Here is a 22,852-nt window from a genome sequence, read left to right as displayed (position 1 = left end):
AGCCGCCCAGGTGCCCTCCAAACAGACTATTTTTTAATGGAAGAAACAGAGAAGGTTACCAAGGAACTATCCCACAGAAAAGCACTCAGCCCAGATGGTTTTACATCAGAATTCAAACTTCAGAGACTAGCTAATTCCAATGCTCTATAAATTGTTCTAGAGTATTAACAATGAACAAAAATGTAATTACTTTAAAAATGCAGTTAAAATGTTGAAACCTAGGAGTGCCTGGGTGGCTCACTTGGTTAAGCATCTGGCTTCATCTCAGGTCATGATCTCATGGCTTGTGGGTTCAAGCCCCGTGTCCATCTCATGGCTTGTAGGTTCAAGCCCCGCGTCCGGCTCTGTGCTGACAGCTGGGAGTCTAGAGCCTGCTTTGAATTCTTCCCCTTTCTCTCTGCCCCTCCCCTGCTTGCACTCCATCTCTCTCTCTCTCAAAAATAAATAAAACAGTTTTTAAAAATTTATAAAATGTTGAAACCTAAACCTGAAAAATATAGTACAAAAAAAAAATTACAGACCAATTTCACATAAACATTGAAGAAAATGGAGTAAATAAAATATTAGCAGTCAAACTCATTAACACATTAAGAAAAGAATACACCATGACTAAGCAGGACTTATTGCAGGAATGCAATGTTGGTTCAATATTAGAAAAGCCTTGCACATAATATAATAATGAAGTTAAAAAATAATTTTAAAAAAACGTGATTTCTATAGATGCTAAAAAGACCTTTTATAGAATGCAGTCCATCTTCTAAATGGACTGTAATACCTATGCAAAAAAAAAAAAAAATAGGGATGTACAGCAAATATACTCAGAATTCTGAAATAATCATTGCAAAGTTTTAAAATCTATATTTACTCCTATATTTAGGAATTCCTAAATTCCTATATTCCTAAGTATTCCTGTATTTAGTAACCTAGTATAAAATACATAAGCCTCATTCTGTCTCATAGCGATTGGGCTATATTAACAACTTGCTGAAAAGCTTCTAAACATCCTTTCCCCTTTTAGTTTGTTTCAGAACTGAAAAGGATAATAAGCAAGTTACATAAAGTATTAGCCTTCACATTATATAATGTATTATCTATAAGGGGAAATATCTTCATCATTATTTCTCAATTTCACTATCTTAAAAACAACAACAACAATTAAACCAAAGCTGGAAAATATATACTCTGAAGGATACTTGCATGGCCTTATGCTGGAGAACACAGAAGCAGTCCCAAATTTAGGGGAGCATCCAACAAATTAACGACGTGGTTCTTCATTACATGTACTGAAACTTTATAAATGTGATTTGTGTGCCCTGGGGTACAGACACAAACCTATTCAGCCCATAAACAAGTAAAATAAAATGACCACAGTAGACAGTAATCTGCTCTTGTTGAATGAAGCTCTGAGAAGAGCAGACCTGGGAGAAACATGTCCCCAGTGTGCACTGTCACCCAGGAGACAGTGTCCCAAGTCCCGACACACAGGTGAGCAGCTCATTTCAAAATTCCTGGTTGGTCACATCTATAGACTCCTCTAGATAGCAAGAAAGAACTGCTGACCTTTCCTTTTCTTGATCTGAGGCATCCACTGAATGTTTTTATTGGCCAAATTGGGCAATTAAGAATACCCATTCCATGGGGAATGGAACCTGTGCACTTATATTAAATTAATTTTTCAATACTGTGGAGATTCTGTTGTTGAGATTTGGTCTCTGCCCATACAACTTCCTGTGATCCTGCCATTTATAAGAACCTCTCTCCTACGGATTCACTGATGTTTACCAAGGTGGAACCACCCTGAAGACTTCCATACTCCTCACACTGTCTGGGTTTCTCTTTAGTGCGAATTCTCCACTGCTGAATGATAAAGCTGGTGATTCCATGCAAGGCATGCCCACATTCATCCCGCTGACAAGATCTCCCTCCTGCGTAGACTCTCTGGTGCAGTCGGTCCTGACTTCGGGGTCAAGGTGTTCCCATTTCCTTCACGTACAGTTCGTTGAGGTTCTGTGCTGAATGAAGGCCTCCTCACGGTCACCACATCTATGCAGTCTCTCGTTTACGTGGATTCTCTGATGTAAAATAAGGCCACAATACATGAAAGCATGCCCACACTCCTAACACGGAGCACTTTTCCTTGTGGTGGATCCCCTGGCAGGAAAGGAGGGACCCGCTACAAAGAAAAGCCTTTCCAAACCTGTTGCCCTCAAGGAGGTTCTCTGCGGCATCTGTATTCCCTGATGCTGAGTAAGGACTCATCAGTTACTAAAGCTGCTACTACACTGACCGCATAGATGTTGCAGTTCTAGAGAGATCCCACCACAGCATTTCACATCTGCAGAATTGGAAACAAGTCCTTATTTTTATTCTTAGTATAACCATCTAAAAAAATGCACAGATAATTCAAATGTCAGTTGTCTCTTCTGCTGAGATAATGAGACTAAAAATGAAGAACAGTGACAAAGGTAAAACCCAGTTTTACTTAAAGTACACGACTTTATGTATCTAAACTGTCATCTCAGGTTGGCAAAGTGCCCAAAAAGGCACGTGAGGTTCCACTCTGAGTAAGAAGAGACAGCTGGGCAGAAAGTTTGGAAGAGCAAGGAGGATTTTCCCACAAAATGTGACAAAGAACCAGGAAGGTATAATCAAAAAACTTAAGAAGAGATCAGTTTGAATCCAGAGATAAAAAATAGAATATAATGAAATCAAGAGAAATTTTAATTTGTTAGGACTACTTAAAAGGATCATTTATACCAACTGAAATGTACCTAGGCCACTACTACAGACAAATAAATGCTCTACAAATATTGGTTGAGTGAATCAATGAACAGTGGGTAATGACAAAAGTTAACTTGAAGCAATAGCTAGGTTTCAGTTATAAAATACATACTGTTTTGATATGGGAAAATGTTTCAAAATTACATACTATTTTGATATGGAAAAACTAAAGTGGGGAAAAATAATTTTTCCAGTAATGTTCAGGACTAAAACATAAGAAAGCAGCACTTTGAAGTAAAGTAGCTGAATAGGTCAAACCAAACAACAAAACTGCTCACAAACATAGCTGAGTTTCCACCTAAAGAACTGGGCAGACAACAAGGAGACAGGGGCAAGTTTTCAAGGGAAAGGACATGAACTAATGAGAGACCCAAAAAGCTTCTTTTCAAGGATCTCTTCTCTCTGCAGACACCCTTTCTCACTGGATTTCTGTTTCAAAAGGCAATAATGATGAAAGTCAAACTAAAATTGGGTCTTAACAGGCTGCATGTGAAGCCTCGGATTCCAAAGTACTTTCTCTGCCATATCTTGTTCTATCCTTTAGCCTGGACCCTAGAGCCAATAGGATGAAGCTGGTCTTGGAAAACGGAACCCAACATCGGAAGTTTCCCGGTGTGCACAAATACCAGGGCGAATTAAAGCCCCGAGGGAGGCGCTGGGTTTTCGCTTCAGAGACATACGGTGGATCCTACAGTTCAGCTTTACTGCTTTCTGTGCCATTCCAGAAGGCTGTCACTAGTCAAGCCATAACATAAGCGATTATCCCGACCCTTTCCACCTGATGGCTTTCCCTCCAAGCTGTCTCCAACTTCTCTAGCACAAGTGATGCCTCTTCTCCACATTCTGGGTATTATCCCTGCCTAACTGTGCAGCTCCCTAGGTAGGTGTCAGGACCTACTTCAGCACCTGCTCCTTGGTCTGTTTCTGATCTCAGCACCTGCAAGTAAAGTTCTCTGAGTCTTCTGGCAGCCCCGGGGTGGGGGGGCAGGCAGCTATCTTGGGTAGTAGCAACTTAAAAGTCTGAAGGAATATCCGTGACTTCTTTGTCAGCGTGGTCCCAGGCATAGCCCTCTCCCTCAGCCATCAGTCACGTTAGGGTCCTTCCCACAGGAGGAACGCCATTCTGGAATGAGAGCACTCAGGAGAAGATTCACTCCAGCTTGAGGTTCACGCTGGTTTTTCAGAAGTATTTCCTTGTAGTCGGTCTTCTTCCTGGGACACAAAATAAGATTGTTAACAAAACCTCTAAACTTTGTTAAGCTCTTTTTTTACTCAAGAACTCACTACTCAGACAATGCACTGAAAGAAAAAGGAACTTTGTTAGGAAGCTAAATACATTAGAAGAGCGGGAGTGGCTTTGCAAATTATTAGCTAGCACCCTATGCTAAAATATTTTACTTCCTAAATATTAGTTAATAAAGCTTGAAAGACCATGACGCTCTTCCCTTCGGTTCTTCCCAGAGAATCCCAAATAAATGGTAAGAGGATAACATGAGAAATGAGAAAATAATAACAGCTAATATTTATTTAAAAGTGACTACAAATTTACTCATTTAAGTAGACACTATTATAATTCCACTGACAGCTGAATGATACTGTGGCACAGAGGGATCAAATCGTTTGCCAAATCACATAACCGGGAAGTGGCTTCTAGTCGTGAGTCAGATCACCTCCCCAGCCACTCTCAGTGTCCCACAGCCAAGGTATCCTAATACAATTCAAAACTCGGAGGCCATGCTTGACTTCCCCTGGAACGCTGAAGTCTGACCGAAGCCCCCCCGTCCCCCGCCCCCGCAGTCCCAGATGCCGGGTCAGAGGCGGAGCCAGCCGGGCGAGCGCAGGTGCACCGCCCCCTCTCCCGATACAGGTGCGCGCCGAGGCCGGCGGAGCGCGCGCTTCCCGGTCAGCTGCGGGGCCCCAGCCGCGGCGCCGCCGGTCTCCTCTAGGAATCTGGAGGCTTTTTCCTCTCGGTGGTTGCCTGGCAGAGTCCCCGCCCCGCAGAGCATCCCGGCGGGGCCCACCTCCCGCCGCACGACCGAGCCAGAGCCGCCTTCCCCCACCCCCGAAGACGAAGGGCGCGAACCTGGGCCGCGTCATCTCCGGTAACCACGGGGAGGCCTGTCCCCACGGAGGACAGTGACTGCGGGACTGGGTGGCGCACCTGGCACCAGTCCTGGGGGAAATGCGCGCGGGGACGGGTGACCCCTGCGGCGGGCGCTCCCGGTGACCGAACACCGCCAACGGCCGTACAGCACCTCAGAGGCGCTAAGCGCCGTCCAAGTGCTTCGCGTGTAACCCACTCAGCCCACCTGACTGCCCCAGGAGATGGTGGTACTATTGCCATGTTCCCCAAGGGGAAAGTGAGACACAAGGCTAGTAAACCGCTTGCCCAAACTCACTCAGCTGGAATTTACAGTAAACTGCAAGCTGCCACTTTTAGCGGGTATGAAATGATGAGATAGATACCTGCTCCTAAGTATCTCAGTGAAGTAGGCACACTGAAGCACTAGCTCAAAAAGTAAAATATGCGTATCAGGCTTAGAGAGGAACCAATAAACAGCTAACCCTTGGTTGTTACTAGTTACCTTCTAGTACAGTTACCTAACTAGTAGTTAGGTTACTGGTTACTAGTAACCTTCACTTAGAAAGCCCTTGGGACATCCAGGACCGGGCCTTTTAGGCTAAAGACCTACCCAAAGACCACCTTCAACTGAGAGGGGTGGAAGACGAGCCTTGACTGAAGGGCTGATGGGCGTTCAGACCCATGGGTGAGAATCAATGGTTTCCATGGAATCAAGGGAAAACTGGCTTTCAACGGTGGTCTTATGTGAGCTAAGGAGCTGATCTACTGAGGAGCTGAAAATACTCATCACGGTTGGCTTTGTCAAAATCTTATTGTATGTATAAAACACACATTTTTATAAAATATATTCACACGTACTCTCCATATATTTACAGAAATACATGTGTAAAAAATGTGCAAGGACTCCTTACCAATTATACCCAGTATTTGGAATGGCAGGATCTACAGAAATTCCAATAAAAGGAACTGCTAGAGCAGCTGTGACAGAACTTTTCAGTGCCAAAGGATGGACGTTGAAAATAAAGGTTATCACATGATTATCACCAAGTTGAACACGCACTTGTTGCTCCAATTCTGGGCTGTGGGGACAGGACAGGCACCTCAAAGACGACTTTATATAATAATGATGGGTTCTTTCATCTTAGAAGTGGTATTAGCTACATGGAAGAGATCCATTTGGGCTACTGGGTAGATCCAAAACGGGACAGCTTTCTGATGTGCATCAATGGAGACTGCCAAAAATCTCCTATTGTGTCAGAAAGGAGAGTGAATTTCAGCTCTAAGCCAGGAGGGGGATCCCTTTCTCTAAAGAGCCCATTTAAAAAATTTTTTCTTTTTTTTTTAACGTTTATTTATTTTTGAGACAGAGAGAGACAGAGCATGAACGGGGGAGGGTCAGAGAGAGGGAGACACAGAATCGGAAACAGGCTCCGGGCTCTGAGCTGTCAGCACAGAGCCCGTCGCGGGGCTCGAACTCCCGGATCGCGAGATCATGACCTGAGCGGAAGTCGGCCGCTTAACCGACTGAGCCACCCAGGCGCCCCTGAAGAGCCCATTTTTAGTGGAAATGTCTCCTGTGGACACCCTCCTCATGAGGCAACAAGAATTAGGGCTCATGTTATGCTGACCAAACCTCATCCAAGAGTTGGTATGCAGAGAGGGTGGTGGTGGTATTATTAGCCTTGGGTGTTTGGACCCAGGACTCTGGGGTTTCTGAAGTATCTTCCAGAATAGTGACAGATTTTCCAGATAATTACTTGATTATGACTGCAACACAGGGTTCCTTCAACTGAACTAGACAAGGAAGCATGGGCTCTGGAACTGGGCCGCTGGCCTTCCAATCTTGGCCCCACCACATTCTAACTTTGTGACCTGAGGCAGCTTCAACTCCTCCAATTCACGGCTAAAAATAAAACCATGTAAAGCACTTTAGTAATGCCTGGCCCTTAATAAGCTGTTAATGTTACATGTTACTAACAAACCCTTTTCTTGACTCCAAAAGATGGCCAATAAGGACTCTGACTCTAAGAGTTCTGGAACAGATCATCTATGGACTGTAACAGGAGGCTACTTCCATTCAGGGTACGGGAGTGCAGAGCTGCTCCACGTTCTGGTACCTTCGTGCTCTCCACCTCTGCCCTCAACACACAGCGGACATTTCTCAATTTGGAGCCCTGCTCAGTCCCACTTTTTCCGCATTAGCTTTATCTCATACCCAAAATTCCAGGAGCCTGTTCCTACAACTGAGGTTTCTTTTGGAGGAGGCCCATCTTTCTTCCCTTTGCAACCCCTATTACACCCCCTGGAGCTCCTGTTTGTCACGTTACTTTCCATCCCGAGCCTCCTTCACTTTTCACTGCTTTAGCAATTTGAGTCTCCCCCAAACCCTACAGGAGCTTTTTGTCTTAAACACTGAATATCTTGTTTACCTTGAATCAACCAGAAAAGAGAAGCCAGTCAATCTCACTCTTATCCTTAATGTTATTTCCAAGCCACCGCTTCGCGATTCATCATTTGAGTGTCGCACCAATTGCTCAAGCTGGCTGTTACGTCACTACTCTGGACTGACATTATTTCTACCTTGGACTTCCTTCAGTGTCCTTTTTCCTTTCCGTCCTGCCACCTGTTGTTGATGGTTTCAAAATCTGCAAAGATAAGCTATTCAAATGACCCTAGAGCCTGTCGCTGTTCTACGTCTACCTTTTATTCAGAACGTCGTACTGTGGACTTCACTGTGAGGCATTCTCTGTGCACCGCACTCCCCCATTCTGTGTCTAACCTCGGTCACGTCCTCCACTTGCCCCTCAGGGTCTCCTACCCCTGTGTTGCCCATTTAGCTCCAATTGTTCTATTTTCTTATCCTGGATAGTTTGAGCCCCTTTGATGTCTACCTGGAAACGCCAGGTCACTCACCTTTTCTTGGTAGTGCAACTACATTTAAGCACAAGAAACAACCAGAACAAAACCCCCACCTTTATTTTTAACCAAGTTATGAACTGTATCCTATATGATAGGCATAGCCCACTCTTCTGGATCTTTGTCTAGGGTTCATTCATATTAAGCAAATAAAGGTGTTAGAGGCAAATGGAGGAACACGTCTGCCCTGAGAGGATGTGTTTAGCAGCAGAAGAAGGGCGGAACCCACAGATAACAGCACTGAGAGCCGAAAGCAAGTTTAAATTAAGAGTCGTGTTCCAGTGAGCAGTAAGATTAGAGGTTTGAGGTTACTATGAAGAGTAACTTCGGTCCGGATAACATGTCCGAAATCAGGCAAGGTGACAAGTATGGACAGCATCTGAAGGACATTCTCATTTGGGTTCTCATCTCTGAGCAACGTCCCCTCCAACAAAGAGCTTGCAAGAGTGAGAGACGCATGGCAGGGGAAGCTGGGAAGAGAACAGGAACACACCCGGCTGAGAGCCCCCACCCTCACTCAGGGAAACAAACTCAGTTTTCTGGAGGTAAAAAAGGAGGTACCCAACCCCAGCTGCCTCGACGCCTTCTGTGTGCAGCTCTAATGTTGGTCTTGGGATATAACACCTCAAGGGTCCTCAACTTGAGAATGAGCCGTTTTTCAAATGCTCATTTGCTTTCCTCTATTGTGAACTCAGGATGTTTTCCCTTAGTCACGGAAATCCCAATCCCAAAAGCAAATCTGACACACAATGTACCTAAATTATAGTACTAATACCATTATTATTATTATTATTATTATTATTATATTATGAAAATGTGCTCACACTTAAAGCTTAGAAGCTAGAACGTATCAATTTCTCCAGGGACTTCTGGTTCCAGCCAGTGATGATACTGTGTTCTGGATAGGGTGATGGATAGAGGGGCAAGAGATGGGGGCCGTCGGGAAAGGGGGGCAGAGTACATACAGGAGTGGGGAGGAAACAGGATAGACATGGCAGCTGGACAGAACGGCAGTTAGGAGTAAAGACGTTAACTACCCTCATTTCTCCCCTGTCCCTTGTGTGTCTCACCACTTCAGGCCCACTAAGGAGCTAGAGGTGTGGGGAGAAGAGGATCCTGGAGTTGTGTGGGATGATCTGGGGGAGGGGGCGTGGGGACAGTCCCAGAAGTTGTAGGGCCTGTTGCGGTGAGGTACAAAGAGAAGGAAATCAGAGGACATGTCAATGAAGATTAAAAATAATCTCTGTAAATAAAAAGATAAACCGGGTGCCTGGGTGGCTCAGTCAGTTAAGCATCTGACTCTGGATTTCAGCTCAGGTCATGATCCCAGGGCTGTGGATTCAAGCCCCTCCTCGGGCTCTGCACTGTCAGTGCAGAGTCCTCTCTCTCACTCCCTCTCCAAATAAACAAACATTAAAAGGAAAAAAAGAAAAGATAAACTGAGCAGGAGCCACGTGTGCGTGCCTGTTGTCCACGACTGAGTCACAGGCCCTCATCTACAACGGAACTGCTTACTCAGTGATACGGGAGTCCGGTCAACTAGCTTTTGGTTGATGTTTTTGCACAAGCCTCAAGGGATAGAGTCACCAATCTTTGGCTCTTTTATGTGCTCAAGAAGGTATACAAACCAAAAAATTGTAAACCAGTTTTGAAGAGCAACTATTAGGGAATTCAGAACATAAGCTGGGAAAAAAGAGAGGTTAGGAGCAAACCAGAACACCAGCACTCTCCCCTAACTAACACACAGCCTTGTGCTCTAGTGCCTCACAATGTTAGGTCAGTCTCCGATTTCCTTAAGACTTAAGTTGGAAGAGGTGGAAAGGCCATCCCGAAGCCCCTGATGCTGGATGGCTAATTTCCCTGTTCACTCCTGTCCTTCAGAGCTTTCCCCAAGCTAAGAATCTGCAGTGGCCTGTGTTCAGTGGCCCGTGTTCACGCTCCCCCACCTCACAGGCGACCATGAAGGCAGCTGCGATTCAATGCAGTGTTCCTCGAATTTTAGAATCAGGTGACTGTGGAGCTTGGAGAGTGGGGATTCTCGGCCCCTGCCCCAGACTTCACGAAGCAGGATGTGAGGGGGTCGCAGGCATCTTAACCAAACTCCACAGGGGACTCTGACGTGCACTGAAGGGGAGAACCACGAGAGCAAGGGACAGGACAAGTCAGAGACCTACTGCCGGCCCCTCCCTGTGACACTGTAGCTAGGTCACCCTCTCCAGAAGCAGGCGTACCCTCACTTTTAAAACAGAGGATTTTAATTTACAGGCAGATCTTAGGAGTTAAGAAAAGTGCTTTGTGCCTTTTGTAAGAGGCACCGTCCGCGCCCTCCCAGCCCGGCCCAAGCCGTTCCCAGGGTATCTCCGCCACCGCCCACCTGAACAGATGCCCCACCTCAGGCTGCCACTGGCGCCACAAGCCCTGAGCGTCCTCGCCTCCCCCTACGTGGGCTTTACCCTGGTTTCCACCCCGCCTTCCAAATCTGCCCACTGAACCCCGATCTTCAATACAATCTTGGCTGGCCCGCTCAGGCATTGGTGATCCGTCCTTCAGGACGGACAGCACTGGCCGCCACCCGCCACCTCACGGACACGCGGCTCAGATCACTTCTGCCGTCCTGCAGTCCGATCTAAGCTCACACGTGACCTGACGGACCCCAGGCTCCACCGTAAACTGGCGAGAAGAGGACTTTCGTGTTACGCTCTTTGTCCTACACACCAGCTGACGTCACGCGTGGCACACGGCGAACCCTTTACAAGACGTCTGAGGTGTCCTTGTAGCAACGGTGACTGCCTTTGGAATCACTCCCCAGCTAGTATTCCTCTCCAGCCTGTACTCTGGGACACAGCGTCCCTGTGGTCATCCCAGAAACAGACTCCTCCCCTTCGCGGACAGTCCGCTGCTGCCTGTGAGCTGAGGGCTGCCTGAACGACTCCCCACACTCATTAGAGGGAGCACGTCTACTATGGATTCTCTGGTGTTTGCTAAGATCTGACCTCTGCCTGAAGGCTTTGCCGCACTGGTCACATCGGTAGGGTTTCTCCCCAGTGTGGATCCTGTGATGCTGAATGAGGCTGGTGATGCCTCGGAAGGCGTTCCCACAGTCGTCACACTTGTACGGCCTCTCTCCGGTGTGGGTTCTCTGGTGTTCCGTGAGAACTGATCTCTGAGTGAAGGCCTTCTCACACTTATCACACTTGTAAGGTCTCTCTCCAGTGTGAACTCGCTGATGTTCTACAAGGCTCGTCCTCTGAATAAATGCTTTTGCACATACGTCACACTTGTAAGGTTTCTCCCCAGTGTGGATTCTCTGATGCTGCACAAGGCCACTCTGACTGAAGGATTTCCCACACTCCTTACACTGATGGCACTTTTCTTTGTGGTGGATCTCCTGGTGGGAAACCAGGGAGGAGTTATAAACGAAGGCTTTCCCGCACTCGCTGCACTCATAGGGCTTTGCCCCAGTGTGAACTCCTTGGTGTTGAGTGAGTATTGAACGCCGACTAAAACTTTTATTGCACTGAGCACAATGGTATGGTTTGTCTCTCGTGTGGATCTTGAGATGGTGAAAGAGGCCCGCTTTCTGGCTAAAGGCTTTGCCGCATTCGTTACAGTGGTAGTGTTTCTCTCCTGTGTGGAGCCTCTGATGTTGGTTAAGAGCTGACCAGCGGCCAAAGGCTTTGCCACACTCGTTACATTTATATGGTTTCTCTCCGGTGTGTATTATTTTGTGCCGAATCAGCACAGTTCTCCCACGGAAAGTTTTCCCACATTCCTCACATTTGTAGGGCCTGTCTCCAGTGTGGACCCTCTGATGTTCTAAGAGGTTCGAGTGCTGACTGAAGGCTTTTCCACACTCCTCGCACTCATGAGGTTTTTCTCCTGGACAGACCCTCTGCTGTTCAGTCAGACGGAGTCTGTTCTCATCACCCGCAGACTGTTCACCTTCCCTGGAGCGTCCAGAAGACTCTTCTGTTTCTGCTTCGGATCCGTAAGCTTCTCTGCACCTAGCCGACTGGGACATGGCACTTTCAAATCCGCTACACATATTCCCCTGCGGTGCTGCTTCTTCAGACCCTTCTTGCTTTAGAGTTAAATTCCTGTACTTATTTCCAGTCTCAACACCTGAAACTGCAATGGATCACGGTTACTAGTTTGCACCTCACCAGACACTCATTATTCAGGTGAAAAACATATTAAGAACCCAGAGTTTCTGCAGGACTGTACAATGGTATTAAAACATACAACAGACCTAATACATAAAACACTCCAAAAATTGTTATGGAAAACACCAATAATCCAATAAAAACTGGGGAAAGGAAAAGTTGTTTCCAGGAAAGGAAATACAATAGCTCTTAAAGATGCCCACCTCAAAATAAGGGAAAAGCAAATTTGAGTATTGAGGTACAATTTGCACCCATCACCTCCGCCCATCAGTAGAACACTGTTCATGCAATGGGTATACATCGCCAGTGGGAGTGTAAACTGACCCGGGCTTCATACAGACCAACTTGCCAATGTCCATCAAAATGACAACTGTATTTAACCTTGGGGCTAGAATTCCACACATGGGAATTTATACTGAAGTACTCACACACGCTCACCACAGCACTACCTGTTAGAGCAAATCACTGGGGACAACTGGGGAATGGACAAGTTGTGTGGTTCATCCATACATTAAAAAATTTTTTGGGGGCGCCTGGGTGGCGCAGTCGGTTAAGCGTCCGACTTTAGCCAGGTCACGATCTCACGGTCTGTGAGTTCGAGCCCTGCGTCAGGCTCTGGGCTGATGGCTTGGAGCCTGGAGCCTGTTTCCGATTCTGTGTCTCCCTCTCTCTCTGTCCTTCCCCCGTTCATGCTCTGTCTCTCTCTGTCCCAAAAATAAATAAACGTTGGAAAAAAAAAAAAAAAATTAAAAAAAAAAAAAAAAATTTTTTTTTTTAACATTTATTTTTGAGAGACAGAGAGAGACAGAGCATGAGCCGGGGAGGGGCAGAGAGAGAGAGAGAAGGAGACACAGAATCTGAAGCAGGCTGCAGGCTCTGAGCAAGCTGTCAGCACAGAGCCTGACGCAGGGCTCGAACCCACAAACCATAAGATCATGACCTGAGCCGAAGTCGGATGTTCAACTGACTAAGCCACCCAGGCACCCCCATCCGTACATTTTAATATTAAGGTGCCGTTAGGAAATAAAAAATATGGGGCGCCTGGGTGGCGTCCGTCTGACTCTTGATTTCGGCTCAGGTCATGATCTCACGGTTGTAAGATAGAGTCCAGAGTCGGGCTTTGCTCTGAGTGTAGAGCCTGCTTGGGACTCTCTCCCCTGCTGCCCTTCCCCCACTCATGTGCGTGCATGCATGCTCTATTTAAAATTTTTTTTAGGGGCGCCTGGGTGGCTTAGTCGGTTAAGTGTCTGACTTCGGCTCAGGTCACGATCTCACTGTCCGTGAGTTTGAGCCCCGCGTCGGGCTCTGTGCTGACAGCTCAGAGCCTGGAGCCCGTTTCAGATTCTGTGTCTCCCTCTGTCTGCCCCTCCGCTGCTTGCACTCCGTCTCTCGCAATGTCTCAAAAAATAAACATTAAAAAAAATAAATAAATAAAAAAAATAAAAATTTTTTTAAAAACGCAAACCTTTACCATCTTAGTAATAAAGAGAAGAAAATGTATTTGCTTGAATGTGGAAAAACGTATACATATAAAAAGATCTCTAGAGAAGCACGTACAAGAAACAGAACAGTGACAACTCATCTCAGGGCAGGGAGAAGACCAGATGGCCGAGGGAATGAGTGGAAGGAAAACTTGTCACTGGGTAACTTTAAATTTTTATCTTTTAACTATATGAATTTTTACCTATTTTTAAAAATTAAAAGTAGAGAACACAGAGATAAGGAATATGGGGTCTTTCGCACATTCACCAACTTAACATTCCGCCACATTTGCTGTGTTCCTCCTTTTCCTAAGAGTAGACATATAGATGCTTTCTCCTGAACCATCTGAAAACTGCAGACATCCTGGGCCAAAACCTGGTTACTGAAGGCAGGAGGACAGTAGCACCATCTGACAGGATAAAGGCCAGAAATAGCAGGGAAGTCAGTATGAAGGAAAGTAACTATCAGAAGGACTCAATTAAGCGATCTCATAAAATACTGCAGGAGTGGAGAACAAAATATTAACATGAAGAGAAAACGAGAGTTGAAGCGTGACAAACCGCACCAGCTGAGAGTCCGTGCACGAGAGGTCTTCCTGACTGTGATGAGGAGAAACGGTACACGGAACTAAAGAGGCCCCAGGTCCTGTGCCTGCCTGTCTTCCCTTCCTGCCAAGCTGCTCCGTCTTCCTTACCTTGTTCCTCCGGCTGGGCTCCAGGTCCTGGAGATTCATACTTCAGCCGGGCAACCCCGGATGGGAGGGACATGCCGGGCTCCCGTGCTGTTCCCACAAGGGCCGTCTCCTGCAAGAGCGTGTCCTGTTGCTCAGTGTGGACAGGGACACGGTGGCCACATTCATCCTGCCAACAGGAAACAACGGTATAGGATCCGATCCGAGGCAGTGACACCCGGCTCTCCGGCACCTGCACTTCTTTCCAGACATCAGCCTGCTGTAACGCGCCTCATTCTTCAAGGCCTGTATACAAGCCACCTCCTCCAGGAACCCCGCCCTCCTGTTCCGAACCGCTAAAAAATGCTGCCTGTGCCACCGTCACGTCTTTGTCTTATGCTCAAAGTGGAGATGTGAGAGGAAGAAAATAGGAAGGAGAGAAGGAAGAGAAGGTAAAGGGAAGCAACGAGCACAAGAAAAGAACTTGGGGGAAATTAAAACAGAAGAGAAAAAGAAGAAAAGGACGGGGTAAGTGAAGAGAAATGATGGAGAAACGAGGCAAAAAGGCAGAGGGTACAAAGGAGAAAGAGGGAGGAAAGACAGGGGATGGGAGGAGGAAGCTGTTCCCTACAGTCTCTGCTCTTCTGAGGCTCCTCCCCCACTTCCTTCCAGGAGATGACCTTGTTCTCTCCTTGTCCAAGGTCATGGTCACATCAGAGATCACCCACTCTTTTCTTCATCACCCCACATACACTTACTCCCTTCCACTTAGAGGAAGAGGACTTTGCTTCATCAAGGCCCGTACCTTGTAACCTCAACTCTTGCCTTCAACCCCATCCCTTCCTGCACCTCTGACCTCTGCTCCCTAAACTCACTCACTCTGGCTTCCACTCCTCCACGGAATCACTCCCTCTTGTATTTAAAAATAAATCGTATTTCCCCAGCGTGGTATGAAAGGCAGCGATTCGGGGGCCACTTAGTTGCTTCTTGGTTCAGGAGCTCCATGTCCCTGGGTGGTTTCTCAGACCGTGCATGACTCAGACTATGCATGAGGCACATTGCGGGGGCACCGGCATACAACAGACCCTCAAGTTACCCCCCAATCCTGCAACAGCTACATTCTGGGAGTAAGAAATCACCACACGCTGCCTCTACTTCCAACACAGCTTCGTTCTGTAACTTCTGACCCCAGAATAAGAGCCAAAGTCAGTAGGATGCTCTCAGAGGCGGACAGAAAAAGGTTTTCAGACCTCAAATTTGGAAGGAGAAAAAGGCCGGTACAGTGAGCTGTGCCTTCCTTCTGTCCCTGGATCTCTGGTGAGGCCTCAGAAATCAGGATGAAATTCCATCAGCCACCCCCAGCATGCTTTGAGGGAAAGGGCAGTACAAAGACAACATGTTTAAAACCAAATTACTTCTGCCCACACTTGGGAGTGCCAGTCTTTCTTCTGGTTCTCTTCCCATCTCCCTGGCCACTCCCTCTCAGTTTCCACCGTCCTGTCGATCCTTTTGTTCCACAGCTTTAAATATCACCCATATTATGACAAGCTCCAATTTTGTTATTTCCAGCACACATCCCTCTGCTGAGTGGAGTTGCTTGCCCAACTTTTCCAATTGGGTTCTAAGAGGAATCTACAATTCAACACATCCAAAACCTAGTAACTCTAGATTCCCGCCCCTACTCCAAACCTTCTTCTTTCCCCGCCTTTATCATCTCCTTGAATGACAAACCCATGTGACACGATGCGATGTTCAAACAAACCCCCTCAAGATCCAACTGCATCTCGCTGCTTCCACTGCTACTGTCACAGTTCAAGCCACTGGTACCTCCTGCCTGGATTAGTGCTGATTGGGCTTCCCGGCTTTGACCTTTGACCCTGGGCCTCCAGCACTCCCACCACGAACCCTAATCTAGGACTCTTCCAACAGAGCGGCTGGAGTGATTATTTTTAAAATTTAGGTCATAGGGCGCCTAGGTGGCTCAGTCGGTTAAGCGCCCGACTTCGGCTCAGGGTCATAATCTCACGGTTCGTGGGTTCGAGCCCCGCGTCGGGCTCTGTGCCGACAGCTGGGAGCCTGGAGCCTGCTTCGGATTCTGTGTCTCCCTCTCCCTCTGCCCTCGTCCTCCTCATGCTCTTTCTCTCAAAAATAAATAAACATTAAAAAAATAAAAATAAATAAATAACATTTAGGTCAGATTAAACCTCTCTTCTGTTCAAAACCCTCCAATGACTTTCCATCTCAGAATAAAATCCAAAGTCCTTATAATGGCCTGTAAGTGCCCCCATGATTTGATCTCGTTATAACTACCTGATTTCATCTCCTATATCTCTACCACGATAAGCACATTCTCACCTGCCCACTATTTCCTCTGGCTGAGTGTCCTCAGCCTAGGTGACTGCACAGCCTGATCTCTGCTCTAAATGTCATCCCATCTGGAAGGCCTTCCCTCACCAGTCTGTCAAAAATCGCACAGTCTCCGCTTCATTCACTGTTTACCTTTTTTCCGCTTCATTGCTGTTTTCATATAGGATTTATCTCCACCTGGCACCACCTGGTTACTACTCTCATTAGACTAGAATCTGTTTACAAGACAGAGGCAACTTCTGTGCTTTGTGCACTGCTGCGTTTCCAGTGCCTAGAATGGTGCCTGGTGCATATTAAACATTCAATAAATGTCTTCTGAACGAATGAACTTTCCCCCAATCCACCATCCCTGATAGCCTTGAACTCTGTTAGGAGCACCTCAATTACACTAGTCTCTCAAGCTTGAAATCCCCCACGCTTAGCCTAGAATCCATGGCTCCGTAGAGAGTTTTCCCTTTTTTTTTTTTTTTTTTTTTTTTTTTTTCCAACGTTTTTTATTTATTTTTGGGACAGAGAGAGACAGAGCATGAACGGGGGAGGGGCAGAGAGAGAGGGAGACACAGAATCGGAAACAGGCTCCAGGCTCCGAGCCATCAGCCCAGAGCCTGACGCGGGGCTCGAACTCACGGGCCGCGAGATCGTGACCTGGCTGAAGTCGGACGCTTAACCGACTGCGCCACCCAGGCGCCCCTAGTTTTCCCTTTTTTATCCACCTAATCTATCATCGTTTCCAATTAATACTTACCTAAGAGATGCCTCATCCTTCATAGCCTCACCGTCTTGACTCTACTTCAAACTCAGATCTTCAAACTCTGCCACATGTTCCTCCCCCTTGCCAATGCTGGGTTGCACTTCTTGCTTTATTACTTCCCTGTTTTATACTCTTCATACCAAGACTTCTGAGTCTTGATTCTATTGACATGTTGGGTCAGAAAAATCCCTGTTATAAGAGGCCATCCTATACGTTATAAGATATTTCAAAACATCCTTACCCTATAGCCACTCGATGCCAGTAGCACCTCCCCCCACTATGACAACCAAAAATGTGCCAAGACATCACCAAATGCCCTTCAGGGCAGAAAATTGCCACTGGTTGAGAACTGCTGTCTTTTATCAATGTTGGAACAAAATAGAACAGAATTCTACATAATTTGGTTAGATCCTGGCGTTAGAGAAGTTCACTTAAAGAGAAAAGGTTAGAAGCTTGTGTCCTACAGAACAGACTCTACACTCCACAGGTGATACTCAAGGTCCTGGACTCTGTTCTCAACCCTTCTACTCACTACCCATGTGTCGGACCTAACCGGGCTCTACTACTCCAGGAATCGCGTCCCTGCTCTCTGAACCTTCCTCTCTGCTCTGACCTCACATTCCTCCAAGATGGTGACCTTGATTTCTCCATCTTTTAATCCTTTAATGGATGCAGAGCAGTGGATATACCTGCAAGACCTTATTTCTTAATTACTTGTGTCCTGCAACAGAAGCGATCGATGTCCCTTCCAAGAGACTGCTGCGCACCCCGTTACGCTCACTTAACATTTTCTCTTAGAAATCTTATTTCTAAAGAAGACATCCAGATGGCTGACACGTGAAAAAATGCTCCACATCACTCATCATCAAAACCACAATGAGACACCACCTGACACCTGTCAGAATGGCTAACAGTAACAGTAATGCTAGTCAGGCAACAACAGATGTTGGCGAGGATGTGGAGAAAGAGGAACCCTTTTGCGCTGCTGGTGGGAATGCAAGCTGGTGCAGCCACTCTGGAAAACAGTATGGAGGTTCCTCAAAAAATTAAAAGTAGAGGGGCGCCTGGGTGGCTCAGTCGGTTAAGCGGCCGACTTCGGCTCAGGTCACGATCTCGCACTCTGAGTTCGAGCCCCGCGTTGGGCTCTGTGCTGACAGCTCTGAGCCTGGAGCCTGTTTCAGATTCTGTGTCTCCCTCTCTCTCTGACCCTCCCCCGTTCATGCTCTGTCTCTCCCTGTCTCAAAAATAAATAAACGTTAAAAAAAAAAAAAAAAAAAAAAAAAAATTAAAAGTAGAACTACCCTACGACCCAGCACTGCACTACTAGGTATTTACCAAGGGATACAGGTGGGCTGTTTCAAAGGGACACATGCACCCCCATGTTTATAGCAGCACTATCGACAATAGCCAAAGTATGGAAAGAGCCCAGATGTCCATCAACAGATGAATGAATAAAGAAGATATGGTATGTGTGTGTGTGTGTGTGTGTGTGTGTGTGTATACACAATGGAGTATCACTCGGCAATCAAAAAGAATGAAATCTTGACATTTGCAACTATGTGGATGGAACTGGAGAGTATTATGCTAAGCGAAATTAGTTACAGAAAGACAAGTATCATATGACTTCACTCATATGAGGAATTTAAGATACAAAACAGATGAATATAAGGGAAGGGAAGCAAAAATAATATAACAACAGGGAGGGGGACAAAACAGAAGAGACTCAGAAACATGGAGAACAAACTGAGGGTTATGAGAGGGGTTGTGGGAGGGGAGATGGGCTAAATGGGTAAGGGGCACTAAGGAATCTACTCCTGAAATCATTGTTGCACTATATGCTAACTTGGATGTAAATTAAAAAAATAATAATGAAATAAATCTTGTTTCTAATGTTTCTGAGTAGCATTTCATCAACTGGAAACCATAAGCTCACTACAGAAATACAGGATCCTCCCATAAAAAAGATATAAATAAGTTAGGACTACATTCACCAAATTTCCATGACTTGGTGGAATAATGCTGTCCTTCGCTCTGGCCTACAAATCTGTAACTTACCTTATCTCAGTCACAAACCATCTCTCACTTTCTCACCTGCTCTCCAGGCTCGTCCAGCTCCCGTTCCAGATCCTCCAGCACGGTCACCACCTCGTCCCCGCTCTCCGGGTGCTGTCCCCGCACCCAGGCCTGGAGCTCCTCGGGCAGGATGGTCAGGAACTGCTCCAGCACCAGCAGCTCCAGGATCTGCTCCTTGGTGTGCGTTTCTGGGCTCAGCCACTGGCGGCACAGCTCGCGGAGCCGGCGCAGCGCCTCGCGGGGTCCAGGCGTCTCCTGGTAGCAGAAGTGTCTGAAGTACTGTCGGAAGACCTCCCTGCTGTGGGTGTTGTTCTTCCGCAGGTTCTGATCCCGTCTGGTGGTATTCCTGTACTCCTCCTCCTCCTCCACCTTTACTTCCAGAAGCGCACCCGGTTCCTCGTGGGCCGGCGCAGCCCAGGCCGACGCCATCGCGGCCGTGCAGAAGCTCTAGCGGTGCTTCCAGCAAGGGTGGACCTGAGGGAGAAGCCGTCGCTTTTAACACAAGCTACACCATAAGCGAAAACTGCAAATTCTAACAATTTACTTCTGCGCTTTGCAAGCCACCCCCAGGGTAATTCACGACACTCACGGAAACTGAACACGAAAGACTTAAGAACACATTAAAGAGAAAGATTCAGTAAAAGGTGCTAAGGGTTTAAGGACTTCACAAAGGCAACACTTCCATTTAGCCCTAGAATAAAGGACGACCAAATGGAACACAACCAACGTTCAGAGCAAACAAGTAATAATAAAACACTGAGACGGCCTCTTTTAACGGGCAGGCGTGTGGCGGAAACCACGAAACCGGCGCGGCAGCCCCGCAGCAGGTGAAAGGGCGGCGGACGCCGCTCCCGAAGGCTGCCCCCCGCCCCTGCGGCTTCTCGGGCCGGCGGGGAAGGGCAGGGGAGAGCAGCAGCGCGCTCACCTGCAGCTCCCGAGGCCGGCAGCCGGGTCCCTCCCGGGGAGACCACGGGTCACGCGGTCCAAGGCGCCGGGAGCCCGAACAGCCCACAGCGCCCCACAAAGGCCGGAAGCGAGCCGGGCGGGAGCGCGCGCACTTCCGCTCCAGCCTCAGGAAGGGGCGGGCACTCGCCGGGCGGATCCCGCGCTGCCCCACGAGGTCGCGAGAGTGGGCACAGTGGGCGCGAGCGCACTTCCGCTACAGCCGGAGGCCCCACGGGTCGCGGCAGGTGGCCGGGGAGCTGACTGATGTTGCAGGTCTCGGCCCTGCCGGTCCCGCCCGCCGTCCCCGCTGCCCCGCCCCACGGTGAGCGAGGCCTGGCACACCTGGAATCGGTGCCACTTTGTCATGTGTGTAATTCATTTTATAGATTTTTAGCGTCAACTTGCCAGTGTTTTGTTGGGGACTTGGCGTCTCTGCTCGTGGGACATCTTGGCCCGTCGTCTTCCCTTCTGTGACTTCGTCCGATTCTGTAGGCTCCGCCGCGTGGGTGCCAGCCCCAGGCACGACCGGCGCGCTGCGGGTCTCGTCACCGGTGCAAGTGCCAGGAGAAAGCACCTGCGCGTCGAGGGGCAAGACACGGGAAGCCGAGGAGCAGAGTTCCTGTCTCGTACACGCGGGAAACCCAGGGATGTAGGGGCACAGAATAGACGTTAGTTTATTACTAACATTTGGACAATTTATAAACCAGGTGATTCCAACATTTAAAAAATGCCGTCTCCTGTGATATTTTGATAAGCCTTCTAACTACTTCTAAAACGAAAAGAGAAAAATTCACTCAAATGGTGAAACTGTAATGTCAGATCACTTTGTTACTTTGTACATAAAAAATGAGCATAGATACACTTGATTAGCTCAGAGTCATGCTGGGTGTCTTTAGGGAAGTTAAAAAGGAGGCAAGAAAGGAGAAAAAAAATTAATTATATAGAGAATCCAAAAACAACTTTATTATTTTTTCCCCAGGCTTTATATCTGGGTGGATAAGGGTATTTTGGAAAATTAAAGATGACTACAAATTCTTCCGTGCTTTTCCTGTTTAGCTGTGGAGTCTATGTCATTTCCCCTTGAGTCTTGAGTGGGCTTGAGGACAGCTCAAATAAAATACAGCATGCTGTTTTAGTTTCCCAGCCTGAGCCCTTAAGGACAGCAGCAGCTTTCACTGTTTTTTGGAACAATTGCTCCTGGAATCCTGAGCCACCACAGAAAGAGTCCGATGGCCCTACTGCAAAGATCACATAAGGAGGCCCCAAGACCGTCCTTCTAGCTGTTCTCGCCCCAAGGCACTGGGCATGGCAGTGCAGCTTGGATTTTCCAACAAACCCAGCTGCCAGATAAACACCACCAAGTGCCACTGTAAGATGCCACACGAAATGGAAGAAATTTCCAGCTGAGACCTCACCAAATTCCTGGCCAGAAATCTCATGGGATGGTTATTCCAAGCAACTGTTTCATTTTTTTGTTTGCTTGTTTAAGTTTATTTACTTTGAGAAAGCATGAGCAGAGTTGAAGCAGGGAAGGAGGGAGGGAGACAGAGAACCCAAGCAGGCTCCGCACAGTCAGCCCAGAGTCTGATGTGGGGCTTGAGCTCACAAACTGTGAGATCATGACCTGAGCCAAAGTCAAGAGTCAGATGCTTAACCCACTGAGCCACCCAGGCGCTCCCAACTATATTCTTAAGTGCCTGTAGAAGCAAAAGTAAATCTAGAGGAAGGTAACATCATTCAGAACCTTAGCTTTTTTTCACACGTAGTGTGACTCTTGATCTTGGGGTCCTGAGTTTGAGCTCTACACTGGGGGTAGAGATTACTTTTAAAAAATTTTAAAAACTGAAAAAAAAATTTTTTTCTTTGTATACAGTATGTGATGTATATAACATACAAAATATGTGTTCAACTCTTCAGGTTATGAGCAAGTCTTCTGGTCAATAGTAGGCTCTTGATGATTAAGTGTTTGGGGGTCAAGTTATACTGAGATTTTTGTATAGGGGATCAATACCCCTAACTGCATGTTGTCCAAGGGTCAACTGTACTATACTCAAGAGTAGGAAAAGATCATTGTTTATGGTGGTCGCAATGAATAACTAACCTGATCATCTTTCTCCTGTAGAATTCAAAATCAATAAAGAGAATCCTAACAATTTCCCTGAACCTAATGCAATGTAAAATAATGGTTTTTGTTTTTCTTTGTGACTCTAGGATTGCTTCATTTTTATTACCTGCCTTTTCTGGGCATTTGAGTTTGCTTATTCTCCCTTGAACACTAACTTGGGTCTTTTCTGTTTTCCTAATACAAATCAATACACCTCTTTTTGAAAAAAAGATGCACCTGGGGCTCCTGGGTGGCTCAGTCAGTTGAGTGTCCAAACTCTTGGTTTCAGCTCAGGTCATGATCTCACGGTTCGTGAGTTCAATCCCCATATTGGGCTCCCTGCTGACTGTGGAGCCTGCTTGGGATCCTCTCTTGCCACTTCCCTGCTCATGTGTGCACACTCTTTCTCTCAAAAAAAAAAAAAAAAAAAAAAAAAAAAAAAACTTTAAAAAATAAATAAAGATGCATCTTTCTTGTCTGGAGTCTTAGCTGGGGGCTACGTCATACATCATACCCT

At 46.9% G+C, this 22,852-nt stretch overlaps 1 protein-coding gene across 2 annotated transcripts; it reads right to left on the bottom strand.

Annotated features, from left to right (window-relative positions):
- Positions 1–563: 563 nt before the first annotated feature.
- ZSCAN12 (zinc finger and SCAN domain containing 12) lies at positions 564–20,291 on the bottom strand. Of its 2 annotated transcripts, XM_042937529.1 has the most exons (5): positions 20,212–20,291; positions 19,305–19,760; positions 14,120–14,285; positions 10,774–11,908; positions 564–3,993 (listed from the first exon to the last, which is right to left on the bottom strand). In XM_042937529.1, the coding sequence occupies exons 2-5, from the start codon at positions 19,713–19,715 to the stop codon at positions 3,858–3,860; spliced, it is 1,848 nt and encodes a 615-aa protein (XP_042793463.1). In that variant the 5' UTR covers positions 19,716–19,760; positions 20,212–20,291; the 3' UTR covers positions 564–3,857. The 2 variants fall into 2 exon arrangements, with proteins under 2 accessions (XP_042793463.1, XP_042793462.1); XM_042937528.1 differs by lacking the exon at positions 564–3,993 and having other exon boundaries at positions 9,181–11,908.
- Between the last annotated feature and the right edge of the window lie 2,561 nt (positions 20,292–22,852).

This window comes from Panthera leo, chromosome B2, assembly GCF_018350215.1.
Source record: "Panthera leo isolate Ple1 chromosome B2, P.leo_Ple1_pat1.1, whole genome shotgun sequence".
Classification (NCBI taxonomy): Eukaryota; Metazoa; Chordata; class Mammalia; order Carnivora; family Felidae; genus Panthera; species Panthera leo.
This window is presented reverse-complemented; position numbering and strand designations above follow the sequence as displayed.

Bases quoted from the DNA above. Each gene is read 5' to 3' on its own strand.
- ZSCAN12 (XM_042937528.1), bottom strand. From the start codon at position 19,715: ATGGCGTCGGCCTGGGCTGCGCCGGCCCACGAGGAACCGGGTGCGCTT. The intron at 14,286-19,304 runs GTGAGAAAGTGA...TCCTGTTGGCAG, and splicing joins TGGACGAGCCTGGAGAGCAG to GATGAATGTGGCCACCGTGT. The intron at 11,909-14,119 runs GTAAGGAAGACG...GATCCATTGCAG, and splicing joins AGCCCAGCCGGAGGAACAAG to TTTCAGGTGTTGAGACTGGA.